Source organism: Piliocolobus tephrosceles, chromosome 3 (genome assembly GCF_002776525.5).
Source record: "Piliocolobus tephrosceles isolate RC106 chromosome 3, ASM277652v3, whole genome shotgun sequence".
NCBI lineage: Eukaryota > Metazoa > Chordata > Mammalia > Primates > Cercopithecidae > Piliocolobus > Piliocolobus tephrosceles.
Window position 1 is genome coordinate 92402047 of NC_045436.1, and position 27283 is coordinate 92429329.

Sequence of the window (27283 nt, forward strand, 5' to 3'; positions counted from 1 at the left end):
GGTAACTCTTCATTGTCTTTATTAAAAACAAACAAACAAACAAACAAAACGTCCTCAGCCACTCTTTTAAATTGCTTATAAGAGTGTACACTGGAAGAATCTTTTTGAAGAGAAATTTTGAAAAGTATATTTAGAAGCTTAAAAGTTTTCATACCTTTTATTCTAGGCTTAGGATTATTTTCCTAAGGAAAGAATCAGAAATGGATACAGTTTTATGTTTAAGGATCTTTGTCATAATATAATTCATACTGGCAAGAATTTGGAAATAATTTACTGATCAAAAATTGCTTAAAGTATGATATAAGAAAATCACTGAATATAATAGAGTTATAAAAAATTATGTTTTCTAATTTTTTTTTTTGGGATAGAGTCTCACTTTGTCACCCAGGCTGGAGTACAGTGGTGTGATCTTGGCACACTGCAACCTCCACCTCCCGGGTTCAAGTGATTCTTGTGCCTCAGCTGCCCGAATAGCTGGAATTACAGGCATGTGCCACCATTCCCAGCTAATTTTCATATTTTTGGTAGAGATGGGGATTCAACATGTTGGCCAGGCTAGTCTTGAACTCCTGACCTCAAGTGATCTGCCCACCTCAGCCTCCCAAAGTATTGGGAATACAGGCGTGAGCCAACTTTTCAAGTAAAAAAAGCAGGACACAAACAACACATACTATTAAATCTCAAATTCGGAAAACAAAATGTATGAGTGTGTATTTAAAAATCTGTAAATAAATATAATAAAACATCTGTGTAGTCTGCATATGTTCTACCATAAGCATTCACTTGTATAATTATGAAAATTAATTTTTAAAATGCCTAGGCTTATAAATAATGACTGTTTCTCCTAACCAAATTTTGCCATTTATGTTGAATTCAGATCATTAAACATTGGAATATTGGTGAAATACTGTAATATTCTTTGCATTTTTACTAAAGTCTTATGCAATCACAAAAATTACCTTCAAAACAGATTACTGTCTTCTTTGCATTCCTCTTATTGAAATAAAAAACATAATATATTAAATTGTTAAGCCATTTTACTATGATGTGTTCATATAGGCAGATGAACAAGAGACTAATCTATAACTACTGATTCTGGAATTTGATTCTAGCCTACTTCTTTTTTTTTATTTTTTTATTTTTATTTTTGAGACAGTCTCCCTCTGTCACCCAGGCTGGAGTGCAGTGGTGCAGTCTCAGCTCACTGCAGCCTCTGCCTTCTGAGTTCAAGCAATTCTCCTGTCTCAGTCTCCTGAGTGACTGGGATTATAGGCACCTGGCACCACGCCGGGCTAAGTTTTTTTGTATTTTTAGTAAAGACGAGGTTTCACGATGTTGGCCAAGCTGGTGTTGAACTTCTGACATCAAGTGATCTGCCCATGTTGGCCTCCCAAAGTGCTGGGATTATAGGCGTAAGCCACCGTGCTCAGCCTGATTTTAACCTACTTCTAAGGTAATAGACCCAAGACTCCTAGGACAGAGACAAAGGACTTTTACTCATGGCACAGGAAGCAGTATAATTATCAACATATCTACATTGGTTTCCCTTGGCTCCCAAGTCACATGAGGAGACAAACAGCATCCAGGTAGATGCCTGCACATGCCGTGGGTTGAAGAGTAGGGCAAGACCACTGAGGCTGGGGATCCAATATCTTATAACAAGTAATAAGCAAGCCTGCTGTTTGTCCTGGAGGGAGACATTACTTCATCAGTCAAAGTTGCTTATTGCAAACAAAAGGTGAGAAATGTTTTGGGTAAGAATGGTCAGGAACTTGCATCCTTGGCATCCCAGCAGGGATGCTCAGGGCCCCTGGCAGACTGCCTCCCCCAACAATACATCTCTAGCCCTACATGTTCTTGGATGAACTTGAATTTTTGCACGATTATTACTGTGCCAAAATTTCCAGTTTTGGTTTTTATTTTATCCTACTTACAAACTAATTAGTTAGCCTGTTACTGTTTCATAGATGCTGACTCCCGGGTCAGAGACAAATGTCTTGCATTCTTGGCATAACCAGCAAGAGTACATGGATACTCAGGGCCCATAGTGGGTTGCCTCTCTCAACAATATTCCAAAACAATAGCTACTTAAATGCACTTGTCATGCCTACCCAAGAAGTACTCTGTCAACAGCCACATTAGTAGAAGAAGAAATTAGAAGTTTCCATGGCCTTGCATTTCCAACGGTGGGAGCTTCACTCTTTTCAAACAGCTGTACAAAGAACAAAATCACCACTGCCAGCAAATAACTCTTTCCTGCTCCAAACACACCTAATTATTTTAAAAGAAGAAGAAAAAATAAAAAGCATAAAATAAATAAATTTCTTTTTTCTTTTCTTTTTTTGAGACAGAGTCTCACTCTGTCACCCAGGCTGGAGTGCAATGGCACAATCTCAGCTCACTGTAACCTCCGCCTCCCAGGTTCAAGTGATTCTCCTGTCTCATCCTCCCAAGTAGCTGAGATTACCGGCGTGCATCACCACACCTGGCTAATTTTTGTATTTTTAGTAGAGCCACGGTTTCACCATATTGGCAGGCTGGTCTCAAACTCCTGAACTCAAGTGATCCACCTGCCTTGGCCTCCCAAAGTGCTGGAATTACAGGCGTGAGCCTCTGTGCCTGGTCAAACATAAATTTCTATAGGCATAACAAATATTTCATCCATCTCTCCCTCCTCCATTAATTAATGTGTTCAAAAAACACTGAGTGCTCACTATGTGCAAAGCACAGGGGATAGATAACCAAAATACTTCCACTTTTAATGAGACCATTGCCTACTTAAAATTATAAACAAGTAAAGTAATAATTAGAAATAATATGGTAAGTAATATTATTTTGGATCACAGAAGGAAGAAAATCTATCCCTGCTTTGATGGAGATGGGAGTACTTCCTAAAATTAAGAAGTAGAACTAAGACTTCCAGAATAAGATATCCAGACTGCTTAGAGAAAGGGCCATTCCAGGCAGAGCCATGACAAAGCATATAGCTGTTAAAGTAACTTTTCTATATAACCTCTACCAAATAGGTAAGAGATGAGGCTGATAAGGTAGGCACGGGAGCTAGTAAGGTAAATCACAAAAGTTCTGTTTGCTATAGCTAAACAAAGTTTGAATCTTATCTCAGAAGCCAGCAGATGTCATCTAAAGATTTTCAGCAATGGTTGTTTTTTTTTGTTTTGTTTTGTTTTTTTCAGACAGGGTCTGGCTCTGTTGCCCAGGCTGGAGTGCAGTGGTGCAATCTTGACTCACTGCGACCTCTGCCTCCCAGGTAGGCTGCCTCCCACCACAACCTCCCAAGTAGCTGGGACTACAGGTTCATGCCTCCATGTCCAGCTAATTTTTAAATGTTTTTGTAGAGAGAGGGTTTTGCCATGTTGCCCAGGCTGATCTTGAACTCCTGAGCTTAAGCAAGCTACCCTCCTTGACCTCCCAAAGTGCTGGGATTACAGGTGTGAGGCCAAGCAATGAGTTTGACTTAATCAGAGTGTGTTTTAAAAAAACAACTTGAATGAAAATATGAAGTAAGGCACAACTAATGGTAGATCAATTAGAAAGTTTGTGAGATAATTACAACAATAATAAATGTCAACTTTAGTAAGCACCTCCCATGTGCCAAGCACTGTTCTAAGCCCTTTACGTATGTTAACTCATTTAATCCTCCAACCCTATGAGGTGAATGCTATTATGATCTCCATTTTGCAGAGTAGGAAATTAAAGATTAAGAGATATATAACCTGCCCAAAATCATACAGCTAACAAATGATAGAGTCAGAATGTAAATTCAGGATTCTAACTCTAGAGCCCACACTCTTACCCACTAGGCTATATGGAGGTATGATGAAGGCTTGGATTGAGGGGATACAAGTAAACTGGAGAAGAGATACTCAATATGAAAGACAGATAGAATCTAGAAGGAACACATCTCAGTGACTAAGCTGATGGCAGGAGATGAATAGTGAGAGAATAAGAGGAGGATTAAGAAAGAGTCACTTAATCTTGAGAGAATAATCTAGGATGACTCTCAGGTTTGATTTGGTCAACAGGGTGGATATGATATAATTCCTCAAAATAGGACAAAAAAGTAGGATTAGCTTTGGGGTAGAGGTCTATGAGGGAAAATGTGCTACTGAGGCAACAGAATCCAGATACAACTATTTACTGTAAGTAGGAGGAAGTAAATCGCCTTTGCTATGACAGAACCAAGCAGTAAGAACAGCTCCAAAATCAGGTAAATTGGAGAAGGCAGGCAGGACATTGAAAGCAGTTTCTGTTATGACCTCCATTTCCTCTTTTAGAGGCAAGATCAAGAGAAAGGGCAAGAATGAGGTTATGAGAAGAATTAAGGTTTGTAATCACTGATATAAAGGATAGAAGAGTGAGCTGACTAGGAATAAACAAAAGGTTTTGCTAATCAAGTTAAGTTTACTATAGGACAGCAACATGTAAACATCTAAATCAAATCTAGTTATTCTGACCATAAGCTAATAACGCTACTCATTCATCAGATACACTAATAAGTCTCCTTTTTTAGGGTAGTCAGTTCTGTTCTCATCTAACAGTTTACCAAAGTGGGTACAGATTAAAAAGTCTGCTTAGAGTTATTCTTGAACCTCATTTGACTAGGAAATTATAAAGGAGCAGACTGAGTTACAAAAGCTTACAAATAGAAAACAATTAGGCCGGGCACAGTGGCTCAAGCCTGTAATCCCAGCACTTTGGGAGGCCAAGACAGGTGGATCACAGGGTCAGAAGATTGAGACCATCCTAGCTAACACAGTGAAACCCCGTCCCTACTAAAAAATACAAAAAACTAGCTGGGCGAGGTGGTGGGCGCCTGTAGTCCCAGCTACTCGGGAGGCTGAGGCAGGAGAATGGCGTAAACCCAGGAGGCGGGGCTTGCAGTGAGCTGAGATCCAGCCACTGCACTCCACCCTGGGTGACAGAGTAAGACTCCAACTCAAAAAAAAAAAAAAAAAAGAAAACAATTACAATTATTTTATTTCTTGCTTCTTACCATGTATGATAGTGATAGGTAAGGTATGAGCTTGCAGTTCCTTCACTTCTTCAATACTTTCATGTGATGCCATCATTTGAGCTATTTGAATTAGAGCTGTAGCTTGATCTTTGTTTAACTTGTATACCTGAATCAACTCACTAGCTAACTTCAATGTTGCTCCTAGGCTGAGTAGTTCAAATTTTGTGTTGACATTTGTGAAGGCTGGTGGGATAAATTTTCTATTACTGACTCTTTTGTTACTAACTATAGTTGGCGAAGACCTAATAAAAATGAAGCAAATAAGCAATTTTTAAAAATAGGGACATTTGAAAAAGATGAGTAGAAAAATTCACAACTTAGCCATCACTTTGTAAGCATTACAGAGAACAGTTTTTTATAGAAACAAACAGTAAGTGGATATATATTGTAAATGGATACATACTCCAATATTGAGGAGGGTAGAAGAGAACTAACATTTGTTGAATACTTACTACGTGCTGACGCTTTGCTGAGCATTTTACATATTACTTGATGAAATCTTCACAACACTAGGAAGTAGTTAATTAGTTAATTATCCCAAATATAGATACAAGAATATTGAATTTTTTCCCCCAATACCACACCACAAATTAGTGGTAGACTAACTTTAAAACCCATGCTCTATTATACAAACCTGACTTAGATAATTAATCTAGCCCTCATTTCAGGTAAAACTACATCACATGAATTGTTCTTATTTCTATTTCTACGAAAATTCATTTCAAATTGGATAAATAATGTAATTAAATCATAAGGATATTTATTTTTTTACCTAGGACTTCATTATAGTGAGAAAAATAAAACATCACAGATAGATAATAATATTCCAAATTGAAAACTGGACTTTTCCTATCATTTGTAATGCATTTAATATAATATCACTTCCATTTTTTTAAAAAGGGACATGGTGCTTGAGAAATTGAAAACGAGATATGGCTATATCGAGAATAAAATCAGTAGCAATATATACACTGGATTCAAGCTGTAAAATGATTCCTTTAAATGTTAAATAATTTGTGATATAAAAATACATATAATAAAAAATAAAATAAATACCGAAATGATCCTTAAATTATCTCCTGACAAAGTGAAAAAATTTACAGTAACATTTATTAGCTCAAACCTTAATAAATAGATGAAAAATACTGCATATTTCCTTTTCTCTCTCTTTCTTTTTTGAGATAGAGTTTCACTCTTGTTGCTCAGGCTAGGGTGCAATGGCACTATCTCGGCTCACCACAACCTCCGCCTCCCAGGTTCAAGCAATTCTCCTGCCTCAGCCTCCCGAGTAGCTGGGATTACAGGCATGAGCCAGTATGCCCAGCTAATTTTGTATTTTTAGTAGAGACAGGGTTTCTCCATGTTGGTCAGGCTGGTCTCAAATTCCTGACCTCAGGTGATCTGCCCACCTCGTCCTCTCAAAGTGCTGGGATTACAGGCATGAGCCACTGTGCCCCGCCCCTTTTCTCTTTGTAACTACTGACAGAGAGTAATGTCGTAGTCTAAAAAATAAGTACAATTTTATTGGCAACATTTATATAATGTACTTTTATTGAATTTTCATCTTTACTTCTGGTTACCATTTTTTAATACCAATGACTCAAAGGTAAAAATTGACTTACATTGTTAACAGGTACTGTGTTAGAGGTAGAGTAGCTGGATTAAAGTAGTCCTGAATGTTTTTCAAAGTAGTCAGTTCTGTGCTAGCATTACAAACCAATAACGCATGGACAATCACTGTACAGAGGATACAGAAAATAAACATTCGACGTAAATAAAATGGCCCATAAAAACTCTGTGTTAAATGTTCACATAACTCAGAGTTTGGCTACTGAATTAAGCACATGACATAAAACAAACCCTTAAACACACACACAGAGATCCCAAACTTTTATTCATTAAATTACTATGCTATCTGCTCATTCATTTTATAATGGGTACCCACAAATTGCATAATTTAAACCATATTTGGACTTCTATATATCAACAAACGAACAAGAACACCTGTTTTGAGTTAGTACATTGTAGCACAACTTCACAGCCAGCAGTTTCCTTTAATCAACATATCATTTGTGCCATACAGTAGTATTTGTATAATTTTTAAACACTTTCTTGCATTTTTTTCCTCAATTACTTCATAGAAATGTATGGAAAACAGAAAATCACAGCAATCTAATTAGAAAATTAGAACAAAACAATCCCCCACACACCATTCTTCCTCACAGAAATATCTATATATTCGACTTTCACACACATTTTCAAGAACACACTGTACACAATAGTAGAAACTAGAGTTGGGTGCTTTTTATTGGCTTTAATCAAACAGTGCATCTTGTCTATCATTCTTTTTAAATATAAACTAAATGAACATAGTAATACTCACTGTTAGTGGGCCAGCTGGAAGGGAAATAGCCTTTCAAAGGTAGTATTTCTATCTCATTGATAGACGATGGTCCAAAGAAAGCACTACATGCAATAAAAGTATCCAGCTCAAAGTCTAGGGTTTTTGAAACCACCCAAAGATCATCTGAAAGGACAAACATTTTTTTTTTTAATTATACTTTAAGTTCTAGGGTACATGTGCACAACGTGCACGTTTGTTACATATGTATACATGAGCCATGTTGGTGTGAAGACAAACATTTTTAAATACTACACAGACATACAGAATGGTTCTATATTTTTTAAATTACATGTATTTGCACATGTGTGTACATACATCTATAGTACACATACACATACACATGATGAGAAGTAAAGCTCTGGAAAGATATTCATCAACTATCAACCTAAAGGTTGGGAGTGCTCCTGAACAAAAGAACCAACATCAGATTCTGCAATTAATACAGTACTCTTGAATCACACAGAAAAAGACTAAAGAGATGGCAGAATTCCAGGGTGAGGAAGAAGGAGGGCAGAGACATCACATGGGAAGATGAGTTTGCTACAATGGAAATCCCTAGGTTTTGCATGAACCCACAGAACTCCTAAGAAGGCAGGACATAAGCTAGCCCATAAGACTATTGTATTAGTCCGTTCAGGCTGTTATAACAAAATATCTTAAATTAGTAATTCACAAATAGTAGAAGTGTATTTCTCATAGCAGTTCTGGAAGCTAAAAAGTCCAAGATCAAGGTGCCAGCAGAGCACCAGTGAATAACCAGTGAAGGCTCACTCTCACTGGTGCAAAGGGGCCAAGGCACTCCCTTTAACCTCTTATAAGGTCACTAATCCCATGCAGGACTAAGTTATGCAGTGCCCACGTGACTTAATCATCTCCCAGAGGCCCCAGCTCTTAATACATTGGCAATCAAATTTCAAAATACGTATTTGGCAGGGGGAGTGGAGGACGGAGGGACGCATTTAGACCACAGCAACCACTTAACACGCTACAAAAAAAGTAATATTGGACTCAGTTCAGGCTGAGAAAACCAACTGCCAGGGCATCAGCAATTGGAATAGTGCCAAAGATCAGATCAATAAGGGTATTAGCAGTTCTAGCAAGCTGAGAAATAATCACAAAATAGCAATATACTATCCCATCTTCACTAACAAGCCTCTTTCAGGGAAGCGGATCTTTCTCCCCTCTAGCAACTATTTAGTAATTAGCATGTGTATCTTGTGATATTAAAAGTAGGCACAGGGAGGAACAGGGTTTTTAGAAATGAGAAAGGTGTGGAAGCCCTGAAAGAGAGACTAAACTGGACAGCGACTAAGATTTCAATACCCAAATTTCAGACCCAAGTCTGAAATTTATTGGACAAAATCTATCAAATTGGATTCATCTTAAATTTTCCCTGCTGCAAATAGGAATGAGAGATTCAAGTGAAGAAAATAAACTAAAGAGAACCTTAAGACTGAATATATCTAGTAATTATTTAATCATATGCATTTAAAAATGGTAACCTATAAGGAATGAAAATAAAGGTATTAAAGACTTTCACTTTTAACTGTATATATTTCTTTATACCTTGATTTTTCATTGTATATATTTATGTATTACTTGTTAATTTTTTTCTTTTTTCCCCAAATGCTGGTTTGGAGATTTTTAATTTTTAAAAAATGATCTCAAATGCTTAATTTCTAAAAATCCAACCACTTCATGAATGTCTTCTATGTGATATACATTTAAAAAATAAAAACATACATAATGTTCCTGCACAAAAGTTTCCTTCAAAGGTCACATTATAAATTCTTTTTACTTACTAAATTAATAACATAATTCAAAACATGCAAAACAATGCTCAAAAAAACTTTTGAATTAAAAATAAAGATATAGGAGATTCCTGATTCTGGTGTCATCTAAGATGCTGAATTAGTATGATTGTTGGCTTCCTTTCTGTGGGGAACAGAGAGAGAAGTGGAGAAAACCACGGAAAATCTCGAGTTGGAGGGCCTGTTTTGAACTGGGGTTTGTGTACCTGAAGTGATTTTGGCCAAGTGCAGAAGGCCTGTAGAGGAGGAGGAGATCAAAGAGGGTGAGGAACCTCTTGGGGTTCTGTTCTTGCTTCCCATCCCATCCTCTTCCCCATCCCCAACTGTACTGGGACAAATAGGGCCTACCCATCCATAAGGCAATTTATACTTCTGGTCCAGAAATCCTCTGGAGGAAAAAAAAAAAAAAATCAGGGCAGCAATGCAAGCCCTGTGCCATAAAGTGTGGAGAAAACCAGATAGTAACTCACTGATCACAGGCAGTCTCTACCTCACCTCCAAATCCCTAGGGCTAAAGGATTTTACAATCTAAGAAATGATACATCTTAATGTTGCATTTTCCTTTTAATCAGAGGTTTTAGATTTCACTTTAGGGATCATTCTGTGGGTAACTGTGGTTTTCTAGTGCCTGGGGCTCTCTACCCAATAGCTCAGTTACACCCTCAACTCCCTGAGCTCCTTCGAGCTGACCAGACTGGAATGGGCCTTCCCCAACATGCACTGCCAGAAAGAAAAGCTGATACCGCCAGGGGAAAATGAGTTCACAGGCTAAAATATTGAGACATTCAAGGAACACAAAGACTTAAAAAAAAAAAAAAAAAAAGAGGTAAAGGAAGATAGTAACAATGTAAAATAATAACAGCCGAGTGCAGTAGCACATAACTGTAGTCCTCGCTACTTGGGAGGCTGAGATGACAGAATTGCTTGAGCCCCAGAGTTTGAGACCAGCCTACGCAAAACAGTGAGAACTCATCTCAATAAATAAATACATACGTACATACATACAGGAAAACAGGCCAGGCACAATGGCTCATGCCTACAATCCCAACACTTTAGGAGGCTGAGTCAGGGGGATCACTTAAGCCCAAGAGTTCGAGATGTGCCAGGACAACATAGCAAGACTCCATCACTACAAATAAATAAAAACATTAGCTGGGTGTAGTGGCTTGAACCTATAATCCCAGCACCTCAGGAGGCTGAGGTGGGAGGATCACTAGGGCCTAGGAGGTCAACGCTGCAGTGAGCCATGATTGCTCTATTCCAGCCTGGGTGACAGAATGAGACCCTGTCTCAAAAATTAAACAAAATAAACAAAAAAACAAAAAACAGGAAAAAGAAATGAACACAAATATTAGGTTGGAAAAATATAATTGATAAATAGCAGGATTAATACATTTGAGGAATCAATAGCCAATTCAGATAATCACATTGATGATATTTCCCAGAAGGAAGAAAGGACAAAAATTCAGGAAATATAAAGGAAAAACTAAGAGATTTGGAAGACAGGTTCAGAAGTGCTAACATTTAAATAATAAAAGATCTAGAAAGGAGGGAAAGAATAAAGAGATAAAAAGAAAGATTATTTGAAGAAATAATGAAGATCCATTTCCCAGAAGTATAAAAAAAGATAATGAACTTTAGATTTAAAAGGTCCATAATGTGCCCAAAAGGAGAAACAAGGAAAAACCCAGTTAGACATTGTATAGAGAAATATAAGACTATCAAAGTAATCGAGAAAATTCTGAAACTCCCAGCCAGAAAGAGCACATAACACATAAAGAAATAAGAATCAGAGTGCCAGCCAGTGAGCTGAGATCGTGCCACTGCACTCCATCCCGGGCAACAGAGCAAGACTCGACTCAAACATACATACATACATACATACATACATACATACATACATACATAAATTTAATAAATTTTAAAGAATAATATAAAAATAAAAATATCTACCTATTACATATTTAAGTCAGAAGTTAATAAAAAGTTAAACTAGAAATTCCCTACATTTTTGAATATTAAAACACATGCTAAATGACTCACAGGTTAAAAAAGAAATCATAATGGGAAATTTAAAACAAACTGAATTATAATGAAAAGATTACTTCAGCAAAAATAGACTGGTAGGCCAGGCGCGGAGGCTCACATCTGTAAACTCAACACTTTGGGAGCCTAGGCAGGCAGATCACTTGAGGTGAGGAGTTCAAGACCAGCCTGGCCAACATGGTGAAACCCTATCTCTACTAAAAATACAAAAAGTTAGCTGGGTGTGGTGGTGGGTGCCTATAGTCCCAGTACAGGAGTATGGGAAGCTGAGGCAGAAGAATTGCTTGAACCCAGGAGGTGGAGGTTGCAGTGAGCCACGATTGTGCCACTGCACTCAGCCTGGGCAACAGAGCCAGACTACATTTCAAAAAAAAAAAATAGAGTGGTACTTTAAGGAAAACTTACAGCCCTAATAAGTGTATTAGAGAAGAGAAAAGCCTCAAAATTAGCTAAGTATCAACTTAAGATGTGTAAAAAAGAAGAGGATACTATCCTAAACAAAATAGAAGAAATCATAAAAATTAGAGAGGAAGCCAACGACAACAATAAAAATAAAACAAAAATACATTGCTGATCTTCTGATCAATAAAACCAAGTCAGTTCTTCGAAAAAAATAACAAAATAAGACAAACCTCAAGCAAGACTGGTCAGAAGAACAAAAACACAAATAATACAGTGGTATCAGAGAATATGAATAAATTTAAGATAAAAATATTCAAAACTTCCACAGGGAAATTTGTAAAACTTTATTATAAGATGTCACAAAAAAATTTAAATAAACAGAGAGATATAGCAAGTACATGGTATTAAATCTTAATTTTTTTTTTTTTTTTTTAAGACAAGGTCTCACTATGTTGCCCAGGCTGGTCTCCAAACTCCTGAGTTCAAGCTATCCTCCTGTCTTGGCCTCCCAAAGTGTTGGGATTTCAGGTGTGAGCCACCATGCTCAGCTCTAAATCTTGGTATTTTAAAGATGGCATCCCTTCTCAACTTTATAGGTACAATTCCAATCAAGATCCCAAGAAGTTTTTCATGAAACTTGGTAAGATGATTCTAAAATATATATGAAAGAGTAAAGGACCAAGAACAGTCAGGCCACATCTAAGAACACAGAGGGGAACTTGCACAATTTGATATCAGGATTTATGAAGCTATGGTAATTAAGGCAATCTGGAACTGGTAAAACAATATACAAATTAACCTACAGTATAAAATAGGGAGTCCAGAACACACACAGTCACTTTAAACTTGATTATATGACAGACGTGGCATTTCAGACCAGTGAGGAAAAGAGAGACTAATCAATAAAAAATAGTTACTATTCTAGCAAAATTGGCAATTAAAAAGAAAAAGATGAAACCGGATCCCTACTTCACACCATATACGAAAGAAAAAAAAAGTCAACTTCAAGTGGACTGAAGACTTAAATCTCATAGCCACCAAAACAGCATGGTACTGGTATAAAATTAGGCACATAGACCAACAGAACAGAATAGAGAGCCCAGAAATAAAACCAAATACTTAGAGCCAACTGATCTTTGACAAAACAAACAAAAACAAAGTGGGGGAAAAAAACCCCATTCAACAAATGGTGCTGGGATAATTGGCAAGCCACATGTAGAGGAATGAAACTGGATCCTCGCCTCTTGCCTTATACAAAAATCAACTCTACATGGATCGAGAATTTAAATCTAAAGCGTGAAACCATAAAAATTCTAGAACATCAGAAAAACCCTTCTGACACTGGCTTAGGCTAAGACTTCATGACCAAGAACCCAAAAGCAAACACAATAAAAACAAAAATAGGCCGGGCGCGATGGCTCACGCCTCTAATCCCAGCACTTTGGAAGCCGAGGTGGGCGGATCACGAGGTCAGGAGATCAAGACCATCCTGGCTAACACGGTGAAACCCCGTCTCTACTAAAAATACAAAAAATTAGCCGGGCGTGTTGGTGGGCGCCTGTAGTCCCAGCCACTCTGGAGGCTGCTGGAGAATGGTGTGAATCCGGGAGGCGGAGCTTGCAGTGAGCCGAGATCATGCCACTGCAGTCCAGCCTGGGGACAAAACGAGACTCCGTCTCAAAAAAAAAAAAAAAAAAAAAAAGATAAATAGATGGAACTTAATTAAACTATCAGTAAAAAGCTGCACAGCAAAAGAAACAATCATCAGGGTAAACAGACAACCCACAGAGTGGGAGAAAATCTTCACAATCCATACATCTGACAAATGATTAACACTCAGAATCTACAAGAAACTCAAACAAATCAGCAAGAAAAAATCAAATGATGCCATCAAAAAGTGGGCTAAGGACATGAATAGACAATTCTCAAAAGAAGATATACAAATGGCCAACAAACATGAAAAATGCTCAACATCACTAATGATCAGGGAAATGCAAATCAAAACCACAAGGCAATACTGCCTTACTCCTGCAAGAATGGCCATAATCAAAAAAATCAAAATTAATAGTTGTTGGCAAGGATGTGGTGAAAAGGGAACACTTTTACATTGTTAGTGGAAATGTAATCTAGTACAACCAGTGGAAAACAGTGTGGAGATTCCTTAAAGAACTAAAAGTAGAACTACCATTTGATCCAACAATCCCACTGCTGGGTATCTATTCAGAGGAAAAGAAGTCATTGCACAAAAAAGATACTTACACGTTTATAGCAGCACAATTCGCAATTACAAAAATGTGAAACCAGCCCAAATGCCCATCGATCAACGAGTGGATAAAGAAATTGTGATACAGATAGATAGATAGATACATACATACACACACACACACACACCATGGAATACTATTCAGTCATAAAATGGCACAAAAAATGGCATTTGCAACAACCTGGATGGAACTGGAGACAATTCTAAGTGAAGTAACTCAGGAATGGAAAATCAAACATCGTATGTTCTTAATCATAAGTGAGAGAGCTAAGTTATGAGGGTGCAAAGGCATAAGAATAATACAATGGACTTTGGGGACTCAGGGGAAAGGGGAAGCGGGGCGGTGAAGGATAAAAGACTACAAATTTGGTACAGTGTATACCGATCAGGTGATAGGTGTAGCAAAATCTTGGAAATCACTACTAAAGGATTTATTCATGTAACCAAATACCACCTCTTCCCTCAAAAAATTATGGAAATTAATAATAAAGATTTAAATGTCAAAAACCAAACAGTAAAACATTTAGTAGAAAATATAGGTGAGTAATTTTAGAACTCAGCATAGGAAAAGATTTTTAAGATAAGATATAAAAAGCACTGTCAAAAAGAAAAGATTACAATAAATATGACTATTGTAAAATTAAGATTTTTATTTATCTAAAGATATCTTAAAGTAAGTGAAAAGACATGATGCTGAGGAGCAGATATTCACAATATACATAATCAACAAAGAATTAATATGAAGAATACATAACGAACTTCTATAAATAAAAGAAGGTTATAAAGAACCCAAGAGTAAAATGGCTAAGAAGAAACACATGTAACTAATAAACACATGAAGAGTATTTTAACATCACTGGTGAGCAGAGAAATGTAAACTAAAACCACAATGCAATCATCTTACACTCATTTGAATGAGTTGATCTATAAGATCTCTTATACTCGGGTTGAATACAAACTGATAGAGCCACTTTGGAAATCAATTTGGCACTACAATCTAAAGATGTGTGAAGTATCTTCATATGCTGTAATGCAGCATTTTTATTCCTAGAGTAATATTCAAAAGAAACCTGTACATATCTACAAGACAGTACAAGAATATTCACAACACCCTGTTCACAGTGGTAAAACTTGGAAACCCAAACAATGAAAACAATAAACTATAGCATGTTTACAAAATATTATACAACAGTCAAAACAAATAATCTAGACTAGATTTAAGAACAACAACATGGGCTGGGCGCGGTGGCTCAAGCCTGTAATCCCAGCACTTTGGGAGGCCGAGACGGGTGGATCACGAGGTCAGGAGATCGAGACCATCCTGGCTAACACGGTGAAACCCCATCTCTACTAAAAAATACAAAAAACTAGCCGGGCGAGATGGCAGGCGCCTGTAGTCCCAGCTACTTGGGAGGTTGAGGCAGGAGAATGGCGTGAACCCGGGAGGCGGAGGTTGCAGTGAGCTGAGATCCAGCCACTGCACTCCAGCCTGGGCGACAGAGCAAGACTCTGTCTCAAAAAAAAAAAAAAAAAAAAAAACAAAAAGAACAACAACATGGATAAATTGTAGCAACATACTAACCAAAAAAAGATAAATTCCAAAAGATTATATACAGAATGACATCATTTTAGTAAGGTCTAAAAAAACTAAAAATTTTATTTGACTCTTTAGGAATTCATTTACATAAATCTATACACAAAGGAAAGAAAAATGTTGGTGTGTGCAAGGATCAAAATGATAATTACCTTGGGTTTGGAGAGACAAGATGAGGTAGTGGGGTTAACTTAAATGCAGGTTAGTATAAAGGTACTAGATTTTGATTTGGTTTGTGGGCTCATAAATGCTTATTATATTATTTTAACTAACTAACTAACTAACTAACTAACTAACTAACTAACTAACTAACTGAAAGTGAGCTATGCGAGGACCAATGACTAAGAGTAGGTCACAAAATCACAAATAATGATTAATCCAACTTAGTGCACCTAAGGTCCTTTAAAAACACTCAGTGCTGGCCGGGGATGGTGGCTCATGTCTCTAATCCCATGGTAGCCAAGGTGGGTGGACCACCTGAGGCCAGGAGTTCAAGACCAGGCTGGCCAACATGGTGAAACCATCTCTACTAAAAATACAAAAATTAGCTGGACTTGGTGGTGTGCACCTGTAATCCCAGCTACTCGGGAGGCTGAGGCAGAATAATCACTTGAACCCAGGAGGCAGAGGCTGCAGTGAGCCTAGATCACGCTACTGCACTCCAGCCTTGGCAACAGAGTAAGACTCTGTCTCGGGGGTGGGGGGAAATGTTTAAAGGATTTTATTTGCAAATATACAAAATTTGGGGTTCAATGTTGCCAAATTACATAGACAATAAAAGAAGCATCAACAAACTCATTATTATGTATTTTCAGTTTATTTTTGACATTAAATCAGGGCACAGTTGATTCAATATACTTACTTATATGATTCCAAGAACGAATTAAATGTTTTTGGTATCCCTTTTAATGAAGTTTTTAAAAAGCCCTAATATCTTAAAATATTTTTTTAGAAATGGTCTAATTTATTATATAATTAGTTTATAATACACAGTACTATTAAATTATACTTTTAAAATTTAATATAAAATTGTTTAATATAAACAACTTATACAGCTGCATGTAATGGAAATATAAGACTAGATTGAATCACCAGTATGATCAGATCAACTTACTTTTGCTATAAGCTGAAGAACTTTCCTTCCGACTCAGCTTAAGATAAAGTTTGGTTTTTGGTTCATTATAAAACTCAGGATTTACAGTAGTAAACTTCTTTAGTTTGCCATACTGTTTTCTCTGAAAATCAAATCCTTTTCTGAAAAGGGAATAAAAAATAAAAATGAGTTGTAATAATACTAAGGTGCAAGTTTTTTGAAAATCTTTAAAATATAGTATGAAAAGAACCAGGTTTTATATGTGTACCTACTTTCATACATGTATACAAAATATAAATATATTCTATCAAAGTAAGAAAATAACAACTCTCACAGAACTGTCATCAGTTTTGGAAGAGACTGAGATAGAAAAGTATCTGAAAGGTAGAACACCTCATGTGCTTTTTAAAATCTTTAAATTTAATTTGTTTTATTGGTATATAATAGTTACACATACTTTAGGAGTACAAGTGATCTCCTGGTATCTTTACACATTGTGTAATGATCAAATCAAATCAGGGAAACTGGGATATTCATCATTTCAAACACTGATCTTTTCTTTGTGTTGGGAACATTACAATTCTTCTCTTCTAGTTATTCTGAATATACAATAAATTATTAACTATAATTTCCCTACTGTATTCCTTTTACTTTTTTTTTTTTTTTTTTTTACATTTTAACCAACCTCTCTTCATTTCCCATCCCCTTTTCTTCCCAGCTTCTGGTAACCACCATTCTACTCTCTTACTTCCATGAGATCTGCTTTTTTAGTTCCACATATGAGTAAGAACATGCAAGATTTGTCTTTTGGTATCTGGCTTCTTTCTTTTTTTTTTTTTTTTGATACTGATTGAGACAGAGTCTGGCTTTGTTGCCCAGGCTGGAAGTGCAGTGGCATGACCTTGGCTCAGTGCAACCTCCACCTCCTGGGCTCATCCTGTTTCAGCCTCCCAAGTAGCTGGGACTACAAGTGCAGGCCACCACATCTGGCTAATTTTTTTATTTTTTGTAGAGACCAGGTTTCAAGAGACAACGTTTCATCATGTTGCCCAAGCTGGTCTTGAACTCCTGTGTTAAAGTGATTCGCCCACCTTGGCCTCCCAAAGTTCTGGGATTACAGGCGTGAGACCATGCCTGGCCTTTGGCTAATTTCACTTAACATAATGACCTCCAGTTGTTGCAAATTACAGGCTTTCAGTCTTTTTTATGCCTGAGTAAGATCCCATTGTGTGTGTGCGTGTGTGTGTGTGTGTTTATATACCACATATTTTTTATCCATTCATCCTCTGACAGACACTTAGGTTGATTCCGTATCTTGGCTATTGTGAATACTGCTGAAATAAACATGAAAGTGCAGGTATCTCTTGGATATACTTATTTCCTTTCTTTTGGATACATACCCAAGATTGGGATTGCTGGATCATATGATAGTTCTATTTTTTTTTTTTTTGAGGAACCTCATTTTCCAAACTATAAAATGGGAATAACTTATTCCCATATCTCCATCTTACAGGCTATTATAATAATTACATAAAAAAACTCATGTGAGGCTGGATGCAGTGGCTCACGCCTGTAATCCCAGCACTTTGGGAGGCCGAGGCAGGCAGATCACAAGGTCAGGAGATCAAGACCATCCTGGCTAACACAGTGAAACCCTGTCTCTACTAAAAATACAAAAAATTAACCGGGCATGGTGGCGGGCGCCTGTAGTCCCAGCTACTCAGGAGGCTGAGGCAGGAGAACAGTGTGAACCCAGGAGGCGGAGCTGCAGTGAGCCAAGATCGCACCACTGCACTCCAGCATGGGAGCCAGTGAGACTCCGTCTCAAAAAAGAAAAAGAAAAAAAAAAAATTCGTGTAAAGTGCCTAGTTACAAGAGGGCCTGGCATATATCAGCTCCCAATAAAAATGTTACTATTAAATCACCATGCAAATGGTCTTTATATTTATTTTGAAAAATCTAAACTTTTATAAAAGACATACTTCCAAAAAGTAGCATTCTATTATCCTATAAGCTACGTAGGTCAGACATGCAAACAATGAGTTATTTATTATGCCACACTGCTAAAAATTATTCCTATGGTTTGCCGGATAGGGTTTCCCTTAGGATTGTGGAAAACAGCCCCAACTATACATAAAATAAGTTAGAAAAACAGCACCCTGCTAGTTATACTGATATTGCTCACACTATTTTATGTTTAGAGGGAGCCGAAATAACTTTAAAGACTTATTCCCTGGCCGAGCATAGTAGCTCACGCCTCTAATTCCAGCACTTCGGGAGGCTGAGATGGGAGGATCGTTTCAGTCCAGGAGTTCAAAACCAGCCTGGGCAATATAGCAAGACTCCAACACTACAAAAATTTCAAATTAGCTGGGCGTGGTGGCATAGGCCTGAAGTCCTACCTACTCAGGAGGCTGGGCCGGGTGGAGAGCTTGAGCCCAAGAGTTCAAGGCTGCAGTGAGCTAAGGATCACACCACTGCACTCCAGCCTGGGCAACAGAGCAAGATCTTGTCACTATATAATTAAAAAAAAAAAAAAGACGGCCAGGCGTGGTGGCTCAAGCCTGTAATCCCAGCACTTTGGGAGGCCAAGACGGGTGGATCACGAGGTCAGGAGATCGAGACCATCCTGGCTAACACAGTGAAACCCTGTCTCTACTAAAAAATACAAAAAAAAAACTAGCCGGGCGAGGTGGCGGGTGCCTGTAGTCCCAGCTACTCGGGAGGCTGAGGCAGGAGAATGGCGTAAACCCGGGAGGCGGAGCTTGCAGTGAGCTGAGATCCGGCCACTGCACTCCAGCCTGGGTGACAGAACGAGACTCCGTCTCAAACAAAAAAAAAAAAAAAAAAAGACTTATTCCCATTTTGCAGGTTTAGAAACTGAGGTATTCCATCTTTTAAATAGTTTTCCTATCTTAATCTCTTTCAAAACTGATGATGGTTCTGTGAAGGCTGTCGTTCTCTTATATAATCACAGGCAATCGCTTGGTACTATAAAACGTACCTCACCAAAAGCTGGCATTCCTCATAGAGTGGTATCTTTTGACTTCTTAAGTACAAGCCAATACTCTTAATATCACTTAAAACCATGCCAGGTCGAGCTCCTTCCTGTGTTAAATATCCTGGAGTCACGTCCTCAAGCCATTTAAAGAATTTACATCGATCAGCTTTGGGTCCATCACATGTATAAAAGAGACGACCCTAAGGCGAACGAAAAAAGATTAACATTTAGTGGAAAAAAAGCTTTTATTTTTCGATTATTTTTGTGTTTGTCAAGGCTTCTATGCAGACTGCTTGGCATTACTGTACTCCAGTAAATTAGTCACTATACAACTTAACTTTATTATTAATTTAAAATTTAAAACCACCTGCTTTTCCATTTACTTTCTCTTTATCAAAAGATTACATTATTCTGAGAGTAAAAGCTTATTTGAAAATTTGTTTTTCTGATTTAAAATGTTCACTATAAACAACCTGAAAGCTGCCCAGAAGCACTGAATATCTTATCCATTTATTTCTATCCTTTTTTCTCATTCACGTAAGTATACACACACCACAACCCAACAAGAACAAACACACGTAAAATTTTTTAAACAAAACTCAGATGATACATTTTCTACTCCGTAACCTACCCTTTGACCCAACAACATAGTATGAGCATGAAACTATGTCATCAAATAATCTTAAAAAGAAAACAAAGACTTTTAGTAGCTATATTTTAGTCCACAGTTATACCACTATTTAAGAATTTTGGCTTCTGACGCCTAAATTTAAATCCAAATTTATACACTTAGCTAACAATAAAGTGGGATATGCAAACGGTAGAAGCAAATTGTATTATGAATGAAAGCACAGTTCTACAATGAGTATAAGTCATCAATCAACATATGTTTTACTAACCTGACTCCCTCCGTAATATATTATTAACAAAATAAATTAAGTCAGCCTACTTTTCTATTCCTCTGGCCTTATCTGTTACTTGTACTGGGGATTACATGGTAGACTAGTTTCAACCTTCAATTTTTTCAGGCTCATTCCTGAAATCTCTAAGCTCTCAGGTTGAAACACATCCCCCTTCTCAGTGATCTCACTATAACTTAGGCATATTCCTCCTATTTTATCAATTACAGAAGTATGTAAAATTTTCAGGTGGGCACAGTGGCTTATGCCTGTAATCCTAGCACTTTGGGAGGCCAAGGCAGGAGGATGGCTTGAGCCCAGAAGTTCAAGGCTGCAGTGAGCTATGATCATGGCACTGCACTCCAGCCTGGGCAACAGTGAGACCCTGTCTCTAAAAAAAAATAATAATAAAAAAAATAAAAATACTACACAAAAAGATTCTAAGTAACTTGAAGGTTAATTTTAGCTCATATTTTTGTATCCTAGAGCACAGATCATTCTTTCAATAAAACTTTGAGATTTAATGAGTGTTAGGTACTAGCACCTCAAATAGAAAGCTCTTAAGACTCACTCTTTAAGCTTATCATGAAGTAATAGGTACCTAAACCCTTTATAAGAGAAGTATTTGGTATGGTAGGGGGAAGGGAAGCAAGAATACCTTATTTGGACCTTCCTTTTTAACCATGACAAGTTTTGCAGGTTGACTGTGATGGCAGGATGGCACATTACTTTCTACGTTTTTCAGTTTCTCTCCCTTCAATGATGTGTAAAATGATATGTCAACTTTTGAAAGAGCTTTGTGCAAGTTTTGTGCTAACCCAAAGAGCAATATATTTAGATGTTCTACAAAAAAAAAAGAGATAGAGCAGAAAATTAAATACAAAATAATTTTGTTTGTATTACATGTGCTGTTTGTAGCTAAATTTGAATAGCCTTTAAAGAGGGTCATACACAATACGAATTTCCATTTTTAAAAGTTATTTTCTGCTAAATTTAACAGGTCATTTGTAACACTTCTACTTAAAAAAAAAAGAAAGAAAGAAAGAAAAACTCTTAACTTGCAAAAGATAATACTGGCCAAGTGTGGTGGCTCATGCCTGTAATCAAAGCACTTTGGGAGGCCAAGGTGAGTAGACTGCTTGAGCCCAGGGGTTCAAGACCAGCCTGAGCCACATGGTGAAACCTCATGTCTGCTAAAAATACAAACATTAGCTGGGTTGGCAGGGCGCGGTGGCTCACACTTGTAATCCCAGCACTTTGGGAGGCTGAGGCGGGCAGATCACGAGGTCAGGAGATCGAGACTATCCTGGCTAACACGGTGAAACCCTGTCTCTACTAAAAATACAAAAAAAAATTAGCCGGGCATGGTGGCAGGTGCCTGTAGTTCCAGCTACTCCGGAGGCTGAGGCAGGAGAATGGCGTGAACCCAGGAGGCGGAGTTTGCAGTGAGCTGAGATCGGGCCACTGCGCTCCAGCCTGGGGGACAGAGCGAGACTCTGTTTCAAAAAAAAAAAAAAATTAGCTGGGTATGGTGGTGTGCACCTGTGGTTCCAGCTACTCGGGAGGCTGAAGCGGGAGGATTGCTTGAGGCTGGAAGGCAAGGTTGCAGTGAGCCAAGACTGCTCCACTGCACTCCAGCCTGGGTAACAGAGTGAGATCCTGTCTCAAAAAAAAGAAGACTGTCATCTCCCACTTTTAAAACTCAGTTTTGATCTGAAATTAGAATAAAAGTTACTGTTCAAAAACTAGAACATATGAAAAATAACAAATCTTGAATGAGATATTTAGTATGAAAATTCACAATATAATGTATCATACTCTCACAATTCTACTACTTACATGAAGCAGCAATCGTAATACAATAAAAACTCAACAGCCATACCTATGAGGCAAGATGTGAAAGTCTGCTTATAATGAGCAGGAGACTGAAAAACAGCTGGTATGTGAATTTGCCTTTGGGGAAGATAAGCAGATTTTATTTTCTGCCCACTTGGAAAACATAGCTCAGAGCCACTTATCTCCTGCAATGGAATAATTCAAGTTATCATAGCAACTCCAGAAAAATACTGTTTACTAAAAAGTAAATTATTTTTCATAGACTAATTTTTTAAATTAATTCTTTTGATTTCTAGGATTCTTGAAAATTACTTTCAAATTTTAAATGAGAAACCAAATACAGCAAGAATACCTACGAATGGCATTTTTAACCCTAAATAAGAGTAACTTTTCTTATCTGCCCCTTAATAAGTTTTTATATATTTTTTGCTAGGAAAAGTTTAACTGATGTGAATGGATCATTATGCATCTTTATTTCTGGTTATGACTATAATAAGGATTATTCACAATTAACGTGAAATAAGATGCACCTTTACCCTAATGATGACTTAATCAGCAAACACAATTGACAGTCAAAAGTAAAAATAATCATTGTAATGGTAGTAGTGATGGAAACAAAAATAGGAGCTATCACTTATTAAGTATTGATAATGTACCAGACACTGTACCAGATACTTTAAAATAAATCATTTCATTCAATGTTCACTACTATTACGAGAGATTTTAAGTAAAAGATGATGTGACTGCAGCTCAGAGTTAGGATCAAAAAAAGCCATCTGTTCAAATTGCTCCTATGCAGTATATTTTGTTAATTCTTTTGTTGAAATTCAGACAATAACTATTGGAAAAATGTACAAGACTGGTACATTTCCTCACCTGTAAATCCTTTACACTATAGTTGTAGCAGGTAGACCCTCCTAATACATTTTTAATTTCCTCTGTCTTAGAAGTCTGCTTCAAATTCAGAGAAAGTACTTTCTTTCTGGAAACCAATTCTTGACTGCTAAAATCCTGCTGCTGTTGATAGAGCATGCCTTTTATCATTTGCAAATGCACAGAGTTTAGAGAGCTTTCATTGACAACATCACTCTGTCTTTTACTTGTGTCTCTAAAATGCAACCCAGAAACAGCCTCAGCAAAAAAGCCATCAGTTATTCTCTTATCAACTCTGTCTGGAGTAGTCACGTTGCATTGGGATGTGTTTTGATATTTCAGCCACTTGCTCTGAGTAGACATATTATTGAGAAGTGAAACATCCCCTGGAGTCACTTCCCCAGATTCTTCAGAGAAAGAGGTTTCATTTTGGTCCTCAGGCTCAATGCTAAAAGGAAGAACTGCTGACTTTTCACACAAGTTGAGCATGGGGGAGCCAGAAGACTTGTATGTGTTAGAGTTGATCATACACAAATGAGAGTCTAAGTCAGCTGGCCCATCAGTAGGTGGCAAAGTAATAAGTGGAACCTGGGTTCTACTTACTAATGAAAGCCTTTGAAGGTTCTCACTCTCCAGAGAACTAGATTTTTCCATCCCTGAAAAAAGAGAATGCTGATTAAATAAAAATGTTCTACTAGTTATCACCTAGGCTCTAGAAAACAGTGGGTATACAAAAGCAAAAAGTAGCAACTTGCCCTGAAAAAAAAAAATCATATTATTTTATTTCCTTAAAAAAAATTAATGGTTTTAATCTCAAAAAAAAAAGATTTCAAAGCTTAATTCATATATACTGAAACATTTTTAGGGTTGATGAAGTCCTTCTTTTTCTTCTTCTCCTTAACTAATGATTTTTTTCCTAATTACTAAATTATGTTTATATAGCACTTAACATTTTCAAAGCACTTTAAAGCTAACGACAACCAAAATATGCACCATTCTCATTTTACAAATGCGGTTACAAAGGCTTAGAGGTAGCATAACTACAAAGTGGCAGAGTCAGGATAAGAACCTAGACTAGTTTTTTATATCTACTTTCATTCTTTCTCCAGAGACTGAAATTCATGGTTCATTTATATGACTATGCGATTGTAACTTCCTTTAGATATTTTTACACTCATGAATTATGTTACCCTTCAGAGTAAAAAAGATTTTAGCTTTATTTTGATCTAATGGTGTTTGATAAGAGTAGAATTCTGGGCCGGGCGCGGTGGCTCAAGCCTGTAATCCCAGCACTTTGGGAGGCCGAGACGGGCGGATCACGAGGTCAGGAGATCGAGACCATCCTGGCTAACACGGTGAAACCCCGTCTCTACTAAAAAATACAAAAAACTAGCCGGGCGAGGTGGCGGGCGCCTGTAGTCCCAGCTACTTGGGAGGCTGAGGCAGGAGAATGGCATGAACCCGGGAGGCGGAGCTTGCAGTGAGCTGAGATCTGGCCACTGCACTCCAGCCTGGGCGACAGAGCGAGACTCTGTCTTAGAAGAAGAAAAAAAAAAAAGAGTAGAATTCTGGTAAACTCATGGCAAATTCTGTCTGAAAAAGTTTAATGATTCTAATGATTCTTTGTGTGTCAGCAGCTTTAGTGATCTATTCCTAAAAATCTAAGCAGCAATAAATATTTGTTGAATATATAAAAAAATGAATAATACTGCATCAGAATTATGCAAGCTGATAGTTTTTATCTGACAATACTATGGATACCTATTTTATAATAATGTACCTTCCTGACAGAGTTTTTGTTTTACTGGAAATACACTCTGGAGATCATCTGGAAAGTAGCAGAGCAGTAGGTGAGCCAATGAATATTCTTTTATAAAGTGCTATGTTGTAATTCTAACAAGTCAATCAAGTAACACTGACAGAAAATTTAAAAATCCATTAAACTAAAAGATTCATGGTATAACTGTGAAAATCATCTACCGTTCATTATCATATCACTTGTTCTTGAATACCCACTCCCGTGTATTTGATTCTTCTCTACCTTGTTGTCTTCTACCAAGCACACCCATAAAATCTTCTCTAACCCAACTACCAATTCACATTACAAAATTTTTTGTATCATCCATCCAAAATCAAAAACATTATCTACAACTCACCCCTCACCCAACATAAATTCAGAATCAGGGGAAGATCTATTGATAAGATTATAAGTAAAGAGAGAAGAAAAGAAATTTTAGTGAAAGGGATCCTAGAGGAATAGTATTATATTCATCAAAAAGCAGAAGCTGACTCACAGTGAAGGGCCAAAATATATGAAAACCCAGAGTCCTAGGCATGCAAGTGTGGAACAGCAGTTGAAGAGTTCAGGATCCCAAAGCAAAAAAGAGAAACTAAGAGGTTACGCTAAGGTCAACCAATGGTATTGATGAGACATTTGCAATGAGTCATTCCTCTGGAACAGGAAGGGGCTGTAAAGGGGTCAGATGCTGCAGTTACAGCTGTGAGAAGTACTGACAATGGTAGAAGATACTTTCAGGGGTCTGTGTTGACAAAGTTGGGAGGAGAAACAAGAAGGAACTAGATAGCTAGAAGGGAATATTGTACCTGGAATAGCTATCTATGATAGAAAAAGTTCAAAGGAAGAAAGGTTATGGAAAGGCTTCAAGGGGTATGACACTGAATCTCGTTCTAAGATATATTTAGTGTAATAATCTCTCAAATAAAAAATTTCATCTCTTAAATGAATAGACAGATATTAGAGCAATATGGTAACGACTACCCTCCAAGTTGAGAAAATGAAGATCATCGGGTAAAGTTCTTGCTTTCAGGGACGTCTCAGAGAATTCTACCATGAAGTCTTCATCTCTTGAGTTCAAAGAAAAGGTAGAAATAGGGCTCAACGTAGAGACGTTTTGTTCTGGTGATGTCACCTACACAGAAAGAAGAATCAAAACTACAGACCAAAATCTTCTGATTTTTTTTCTTTAGTTTGAATGAATTCTAGTAATCTATATTATAAAAATAATGATTTAAAGCACATTATGTAGAGCTATGGTGGGGGCAACAACTATAAAACTTCTTCCAAAAAGGACGGGATAAATTTACTAAAATCAACAAGAATAACAGTAAAATACAGAGCAAAAAATCTTTCAGATTTATTTGAAGTGGGTCAGATTTTGATTTGGACTGGTCTGGGTTATTAGGATTTGTTCCTGAAGATCAATTGCCATTCTAAGGGACTCAGGCCAAATTAGACCTAATGTTTATAGCTGTGAAGGTCTAAATCCCTGCAGACTCAAGCACTGAACAGTTTTCTCTTATGTCCTCAAGTCCATAGTTGATCTAAACTTCAAGACATTGCTCCAAAATGAAGTGAAATTTCAAAATATATCCCAGCTATACAGTTCACATGTTATTCTTGTTAGAACAGCATTTAATTTTGCTGCTGCTTCTTCCAGAAATTAATCATCTTAAAATCTAATATGATGATCAAACATATATACAATATATATAATTGTATAAGCACAGAATAAAAGAAAAAAATTTGGAAGAATACATACCATATTGTTAGAGTGGTTTCAGATGGGAATGGAATTGGGGGAAAAGCTCTTTTACTTATAACTTCATACTCTTGTAAATGATTTGAACTTGCTAAAATGAGTATGTTAGTGAGTGTATGATATTTTCCTTAATAAATGACAATAGCCAGGCACAGTGGCTCACTCCTGTAATCCCAGCACTTTGGGAGGCTGAGACGGGTGGATCACCTGAGGTCAGGCATTCGAGACCAGCCTGGGCAACACAGTGAAACCCTGTCTCTACTAAAATACAAAAAATTAGCCAGGCATGGAGGTGTGCTCCTGTAATCCCAGCTACTCATGAGGCTGAGACGGGAACTGCTTGAACCTGGGAGGCGAGGTTGCAGTGAGCTGAGATCACACCATTACACTCCAGCCTGGGCAACAGGCTGGGATCCTTCTAAAAAAAAAAAAAAAAAAAAAAAAAAAAAAAAAAAAAAAAAAAAAA

At 37.2% G+C, this 27283-nt stretch overlaps 1 protein-coding gene across 1 annotated transcript in view; it reads right to left on the minus strand.

Moving 5' to 3' along the window:
* ZGRF1 (zinc finger GRF-type containing 1) overlaps nucleotides 1–27283 on the minus strand; it is an 84046-nt gene that overhangs the window by 15591 nt on the left and 41172 nt on the right. Inside the window, exons 10-19 of the mRNA XM_023219968.3 lie at nucleotides 26037–26187; nucleotides 23261–23913; nucleotides 22431–22569; nucleotides 21207–21391; nucleotides 19653–19849; nucleotides 16670–16809; nucleotides 7419–7562; nucleotides 6658–6772; nucleotides 5015–5277; nucleotides 2112–2271 (exon numbers count right to left, since the gene is read on the minus strand). Of these exons, the coding sequence (XP_023075736.1) occupies nucleotides 2112–2271; nucleotides 5015–5277; nucleotides 6658–6772; nucleotides 7419–7562; nucleotides 16670–16809; nucleotides 19653–19849; nucleotides 21207–21391; nucleotides 22431–22569; nucleotides 23261–23913; nucleotides 26037–26187 (2147 nt within the window). The remainder of the gene's footprint in view (nucleotides 1–2111; nucleotides 2272–5014; nucleotides 5278–6657; nucleotides 6773–7418; nucleotides 7563–16669; nucleotides 16810–19652; nucleotides 19850–21206; nucleotides 21392–22430; nucleotides 22570–23260; nucleotides 23914–26036; nucleotides 26188–27283) is intronic.